Source organism: Lactuca saligna, chromosome 2, assembly GCF_052625555.1.
Source record: "Lactuca saligna cultivar CGN05327 chromosome 2, ASM5262555v1, whole genome shotgun sequence".
Lineage (NCBI taxonomy): Eukaryota > Viridiplantae > Streptophyta > Magnoliopsida > Asterales > Asteraceae > Lactuca > Lactuca saligna.
Window position 1 is genome coordinate 81,478,550 of NC_136418.1, and position 7,729 is coordinate 81,486,278.

The 7,729-nt window shown below is 29.3% G+C and overlaps 1 protein-coding gene across 1 annotated transcript; it reads left to right on the forward strand.

The window, feature by feature from the left end:
- Positions 1-3,098: 3,098 nt before the first annotated feature.
- LOC145031107 (gamma-secretase subunit APH1-like protein) lies at positions 3,099-5,731 on the forward strand. Its single transcript, XM_078979604.1, has 6 exons — positions 3,099-3,323; positions 3,994-4,149; positions 4,295-4,380; positions 4,741-4,866; positions 4,993-5,120; positions 5,463-5,731. Exons 1-6 carry the CDS (start codon positions 3,211-3,213, stop codon positions 5,610-5,612), a joined length of 759 nt encoding a protein of 252 aa, XP_078835730.1. The 5' UTR covers positions 3,099-3,210; the 3' UTR covers positions 5,613-5,731.
- The last annotated feature ends 1,998 nt before the right edge of the window (positions 5,732-7,729 follow it).

The following is a 7,729-nucleotide window of genomic DNA, read 5'->3' on the forward strand; positions in this document are numbered from 1 at the left end:
GGTTTCGGTTCCTAATGTCTATTTTTCTCGTTTTCACCCCGTTTTAAGCTGTTTTTGACACAGTTAAGCGTCGGAATGACCCAAATGATTCTAAAAAGTGACGGGAACTATTTGAGAGAGATTCGGGAGAGATTTCACATACTTGGAGAGATTTGGGAGAGATTTGACATTCTTGGAGAGATTTCTCATACAAAGAGATATTTGCGAGAGTTTTCACATACTTAGAGGGATTTGGGAGAGATTTGACATTCTTGGAGAGATTTCTAATACAGAGAGATATTTGAGAGAGATTTCGCATACTTAGAGAGATTTGGGAGAGATTTGACATAGAGAGAGATAGTGTGGAAACGATTGAGAGAGGTTCCATGCGGGATAGTTGTGAGTGTCCGACATCGAAATGTATGGTTCGTGAACCCTGTTAAGCCTTGTTTAAGGATCTTACACACTCCCGATGAGTATGCAACATTGTTTTATCGTTCTAGTTCATTGATTAGAACTAGGGTTTAGGAAATTTTTAACACAAGACTTTTCTCAAGTGATGTTTCTCATTAATATAGCAAGTTATACAGTATGAACATAACACAAACCCTAATACACAAGGTTTAATCGAGTTGACCGGTCTGACTTGATGACTTGGCTTGACTCAAGATTGACGATTGTCACAATATGCAGGTATGTTGATTTTTTTTGAAGTAAAGAAAGTAGGGTTTTTGTTCAATGTTGGTTCATAGGTTTGGTTCTTATTTTTTGTGATTTCTCATAATCCATTGCGTTTTATTTCCTATCTTTGTATACAATCTTTATGTATAGAACACTTTATCCATATAGTCATTCACTATAGAGTTTAATGAAGGAAAAAAGAAACACCCCTTTAGTTTATTTACTTTGAAAATTATCAAGTCTCCATGCAAAGCTTACAACATAATGAAAAAAACAAAAAACCCTTATGAGGTAAATATCAATTACGAGTCTACCCCTTTTCCTCTTGTAACAATTATCTCGGTTCAAAACATCTACTTTTGTGTTTCAGCATGTTATTGATAGCATGAAAGATCCAATCATTGTTGCATTTTGGTTAATCACAATACCTCAAATTATGAGAGGATTCAAATATGGTGATGAGGTCAAACATAAAATATGGTGGTAATACAAGGTTCTTCTATTTCTTATTTATTTATTTACTTATTTTTTAATTCAACTTTATTACGAAATAAAATAGCTTCTTTTGTTGATATTAGTGTTTCTTATTTAGAAAAATATGTGATATGATCAACATCGTGATGCTATAGCAATGAGAAAACTTGGATGAGCAGAAAGTGAGATAAATTTATAATTTATTAACTTCAATGATAAATTAATTAATTACAATTTTGTTATTGAATTTGAAATACAACAAGGATTATATCAATGAATCCCGAACATGCAAGAAATGATCTAGTGGTAGTAAAGAACATTCCTTACTATAAAGCAAAAAGCAAATTAGGGGCAGAAGTGATGAAGCTCAATCTACTACCATGACCATGACCTCAAAACAGGGGGGGGGGGGGGATTAGTATAAACAAAACTTTTTTCATTTATTTTTAGTGATTTACATATTTGGTCCCTGTGTATAGTTGATTTTTTTGGTTTTGGTCCCTAAAAGAATCAGGTTGTAGTTTTTGGACCTTGTTTCACTGTTTCATAAAACTTTAATGATTGCCTAAGTTAACAGTCTAGCTATTAGTTTTTTTTTAATCACCATTTTTCCTTTGAACCAAAACTAAAAAACATATAGCATAAGAACAAAATTTATATATATATATATATATATATATATATATATATATATATATATATATATATATTACTTAAGTTTAGAGTAGATTACATTTTTGGTTCTTGAGTATACCTGATTTTTTTTTTCAGAAGGTTCTGAGGGGCGTTTTTGGTATTTCAGGGTCAAATGGTGACTCTAGTTGAGTGCACACTTCTATTATACCGTGCATTCTTACCTACCCATGTATGGTACCGATTCTTTTTGAAAAAAGAATACGGGAGCCTATTTTCATCTTTCACAACATGCTTATATTGAACTTTAAAGCTCACATCAATTGTTGAGAAGGTATATTTCTTATTCTTATTTTGTTACTACCGGAGACATAAAAAAACTTTCTAATGAGGGCGTTCATGTCTTTTGTACAACCCGTCTGTTATATTATGTCATGTCATCTCTTGTCTTGTCTATTGATTTTTTACAAAGGTATACACACACATGTAACATCATAATTTCATTAGTAAGGAACCAATTTTGTAGTTGTAAGTTTGGAAAGAATTCAAGTATCATTTTAATTCAATTCCTACATTTAATTTCCTAATATAACGGATTAACTTTTTGTTTGATCAAGATGATGTAAGCAAATTGATCTAAGGGTGTAAAACCTATAAAGAAAACACAATCAACGATCCAGATTGTTTTAGATGATGTCATAAGGTTTCTCTTTTAATAATATTTAGAGATTTGTTTTCTACGTGGGAATTATGACATAATTTTGTGTAAATCAATTATTAAAAAGGTTTGAAATATATATACAAGTCAATATGATGAAAATTAGCAGGTAATCAATTGAAATCTCATTTAAACTTAAAATAGAAGATATCATGCTTGAAAGTATATTGGTTCATAAAAATATCCGAAACTTTTGAAATTTGAAATTAATGGTTTTCGAGATTTCAACATATAATATAATTTGGAAAGCAATTTTGAATGGAAATAGAGCTTAAATTTAAGATTTACATTAATAAGGAACCAATTTTGTAGCTGTAAGTTTTGAAAGAATTCAAGTATCATTTTCATTCAATTCCTACATTTAACTTCCTAATATAACGGGTTGACTTCTTGTTTGATCAAGGTGACGTAAGCAAATTGATCTAAGGGTGTAAAACCAATAGAGAAACCACAATCAACGGTCCAGATTGTTTTAGATGATGTTATAAGGTTTCTCTTTTAATAATATTTTGAGATATAACTTTCCAAAGTTGTAAGGATCATGTCTGTAGGTACTTCGAACCGAAGGGGGTAAAAGTTGGTTTTCGGAAACAAAATTTCCCAAGTCGTTGTGACTAGATTGGCCTTGGATCAAACCCCAAAAAAAAACCCAGTTAGGTGTTCAATTATCGTAGGATCTTTCTTCGATGCTGAAAGCTTTGTAGTGAAAATTGAAGAAGAAAGCAATGACGTTGGCAGCAGGGATCGGATATGTGCTGCTAGCGCTTGGACCTTCTCTTACCCTCTTTGTTACTGTCATCTCTACTAAACCCTTCTTGATCCTCACCCTTCTCTCCAGGTAAATTTTCTGTTGCTCCTTCTGTTTTTATTTTCATTTTTCCTGATTATGTTGCTGAATAATTATGTCAATTCACTGATGTTTTTCCATTTCAACACTAATAAAATGTTTACATCTTTTGCTCCATTGCGAACCAATTAGCAACCAGTATATTCTGGACCTGATATATTGAATTACTTGAAAAAAGAGGTAATTCTGGACTGCTTCTTGCTAGTAAATCACATATGTGGTCGCACTGGATGCACATATGTTGAAGAATCAGTTGATATTTAGTTATTTACAGATAATGGGATACGTGCTACTTGCTTATTTAATCAAAACGATTGTGGAATTTGTTGATAAAAACACCAATGGAACGTACGCATAAATTTAGGGTTTACAATTTAGACAAGGGATTCTTCTATTGGTCCTGGATTAGGTTTTACAGTTAACGTATTTCTGTTAACTCTTTCATTCCACATTTAGTGAAGAAGAAACATCCATGTTTACCAAATTAACTCTCTCCATCAAGTTCCATAAACAACAGCTTAGTCAGATAGATACTAATGCATGTTTTGGATGTTTCATTGTTAAAGAATGTTTCTCTTTTTACCTTTTTCCAAGATGGATACATACTAATACTAATAACTAATGTATGTATGTTTATATGTACATTGATGTGTGTGTATAGTACACTGGTGTGGCTGATTAGTTTGATTGTGCTTTCTGGAGTCTGGAGGGTGTTCCTTCCACTTAAAACAACAGCATGGTGGCCTTATGCAATCCTTATATTGACTTCTATTGCTTTCCAAGAAGCTCTTCGCCTTGTGTTGTGGAGAGGTTATCAGTATGTTTATTCTCTTAGTTCCATTACACTCTTTCAATTCTTGGTGCTTTTATATATATATATATATATATATATATATATATATATATATATATATATATATATATATATATATATATATATATATATATATTGCTTTGATCAGGAAGCTGGAAGATATGTTGGATGCCTTTGCTGACAGAGTTGCTAAACCCCGTCTTTATCTTACTGATAAGATGCAAATTGCCCTTGGTAATCTAATCATCACCATTTTCTTTTATTTCTTGCTCACCATGGTTTCCGATTTAGTTGAAGAAATATGTCAAAATTTGTTGATTCTTTTTATCAACCAGAATATGTTTTTTTTTTTTAATCTCTCAAAATTGATGAGCTATCAAAATCCCCAATCCACACTACCTTGTTAGTCCACATAACTAGCCATGCATTATTATTATATAAAAAAGAAAAATTAGAGAAGCCATAAGAAGCATCATAAGCTGTTTCATGTCAGTTTCTAGAATTTCAGAGATGTTACTTTTGGGTTATAATGGAAGTTTGAGATGTTGTAAACTGATGTGATGTTGAATTGATTAATGATTAAATTGTGTACAGCTGGCGGACTAGGTCATGGTTTGGCTCATGCTGTGTTTTTCTGCATCAGCCTCTTAACTCCTTCATTTGGTCCTGCCACATTTTATGTTGACAAGTGCTCTTATGGTCCTTTTTTTCTTATTTCTGGTACTTGTTTATTATATCCTAATTCCTTTTTTTTTATTTTTATTTTTATTTTTTTTATTGATTTGATAAGCAATAGTACAAGATGCGATGGTTTATATAATATAATAATAGTTTCTTAATTTGCAGCAATTATCTCCCTTGCATTTGTTACAATCCACACTTTCTCAATGGTGATTGCTTTCAATGGATATGCTGAAGGGAATAAGACTGACCAAATGGTTGTTCCTTTCTTTCATCTGATTGCTGGAACATTGGTAACACCTTTTTCCCTCGCATCATCTTTACATATTTCTATGATGAGGTTAGGGCATTAGCATCTTTTGCCAAGTCAAGTCACTAGCATTGTATCATCATGAAGGATCAAACTATTAGTATTTAGTTGAGTTGTAGATTTTCCATTTTATCAGTTTAACCTTGTGAAAGAAAAGACCCTTTTTTGATTGACCTGATTTTGATATCAAGGAAAATACAGAAAAGCAGCTTTTCATTAATAATCATAAAAGAAATAATAAATCCATATAACATGGTGAAACGCATGCATGCGTGCATTGTTGTTACTTGTTACTGAAAAAGCTGTGTGATGTGGTTGGATGCAGACTCTTGTAAATCTGGTGTCAGGTGGTTGTATTGTGGGGATCCCGCTGCTGTATGTGGTGGCATTGTCAACCTTAGCCTACTGTGGGAACATGGTTTGGAGGAGATTCACAGAAACTCAAATTAGGCTCACTCCTCAAAATCAATCATAATTCTCAATTCTCAATTCTCAAACCAACCAACTCTTTCTAGCTTTCATAGCTAGTTAAAACTTAGAACTGCTACCAACTTTTGGATCTTCTATAGGTGCAATGATATTGCTTTTGCTTTATGATATCTTTCTAATCAACTTCTTGAAAAAAAAAAATTCATCTTAAAGAAACTAGATACATGCCAACCCTATATATATATATATATATATATATATATATATATATATATATATATATATATATATATATATATATATATATATATATATATATATATATATATTCTTATTCTAATATTATATTTGATTTGATATCGTAATTTAATAATTATCAAAACCCTAAATATATAATGTATTTATCTTAGTCAAATTTTACTTTTTCCTCTTTTTTGTAAAGTTTGAAATTTAAAGAAATCAACCCATGTTGTTAACCCCCTTAGAACATATCTTCTTGAAAACAAATAGATCCGAAGGTCATCAGTTTATCTAACAATCTGGATGTAAAAAAGTTATGTGTCGATTTGAAAATCAATATGTTTATGTAACACAAAGAGTTCAGTTGGAAATCTCAAAATCCCTATTCTAATAAATAAATAAGTTTATTCTTCTGTTTCTGTTGATAAGTGTTACAATATTAAAAATTCTCATTACTATCAACCAATTAATTATCCATTTTAAATTTTCCACTTTAATTATATTAAATTAATAATTGATTCTTCATTTCAAATTTTAAATTTCATATTCCTAATTACATTAAATTAATAACATTAAAATAAAATAAAATAAAATAAATATATATTATAAAGAGATATAATTTCATGTATTCATTTAAATGAACTATTATAATTGTATATAACTAATCTCTTAATTAACAATTTATTTAAAATAATTTATTTGAAATAATTGATTAATAGTTTTAAATTTTTACTACGAAATTTTAATTAATTTTATAACGGTGATTCTTATGGGTTATAAACTAGTGTTTATATAAATATATCGCACCGGATTGGACAATTTTATTATCTATTTTTGTCAACTTGAATTCAATCTCACTCGAGTCGAGACCAACCGAATCTCACTTGTAGAGTTTGACGATTTTAATGATGTAAAATCTAAAGTTTGAGACTATTTTATACATTTTTATTTTTTTATTGGCGAATACATGGGCACACAAAAATTATGAGATTTTTAATGGCAAATCATTTGTGTGTCGTATTGAATAGATTTTTAATACATGTTGAATATCTAAAATACATGATCAATAATACTAGATCTTTAATTCGGGCTCAAAAAGTTTCATCAACTCTTTTTAAGATATCGAAGATATATTCTAAATTAGTGAATGTTTCCCGTTTTGCAGGGATTTGAAGTTTTCCCTTTTTGACTTTTTTTTTTTTTTTTTTTTTTACTGAGTTTTTATCCATAATAAGGTTATAGGTAAAACTATTTTCCATTCTAGGGTACTTCTAAAAATATTTGCGATATTAGTATTTTTTTTTTTTTTCATTTTTATTTATTTTTTCAGTTTTTCTTAATGTTTTTTTTTTTAAATATATCTAACTTTTCTCCATATCTTTTTTATTTCACATTTTTACTGTTTTTTTTTTTTAATAATAGTTTTTTTTTTCAAGTCTTACTATTTTTTAAATAAAAATTTATATCTATATTTTTAATTTTTGTTTTTTTATTTTAAATATCTATCTTTTTATACATACAATTTTTTAGCCATCATAAAATTAAACATACAATATATTTTAAGATGCAAAAACTCTAACATTACACATACAATGTGTTTAAGGTGAAAAACACTCAACATTGTTTGTTAAAAAATACCATAATTAAGAAAAACTCCAATATTGTTTGTTAAAAAAACATTACAATTAGTTTGAACTTGAACTAGCAACAAATCCTTTTAAATAATTGAAATATTAAATTGTTGTTTTTAAAATAGGTAAGTAAACCATTTATCTTTGCCTTTTAAAAAAATAAAGCATACAGACAAAACTCAATTGTTTAGTGCTAACAAAAAAATGTTGTAATAAGAGAGCCACGCCAGTGAATTAAATAATGAATTAGAAGAAACTCTTGAACACCATGAGCAAACTTTACCCTTTAAGG

Excerpts from the sequence above, each read along its gene's own strand:
- LOC145031107 (XM_078979604.1), top strand. The coding sequence starts at position 3,211 with ATGACGTTGGCAGCAGGGATCGGATATGTGCTGCTAGCGCTTGGACCT. Across the intron at positions 4,381-4,740 it reads TAAGATGCAAATTGCCCTTG|CTGGCGGACTAGGTCATGGT; the intron begins GTAATCTAATCA and ends AATTGTGTACAG. Across the intron at positions 5,121-5,462 it reads ATCTGATTGCTGGAACATTG|ACTCTTGTAAATCTGGTGTC; the intron begins GTAACACCTTTT and ends GGTTGGATGCAG.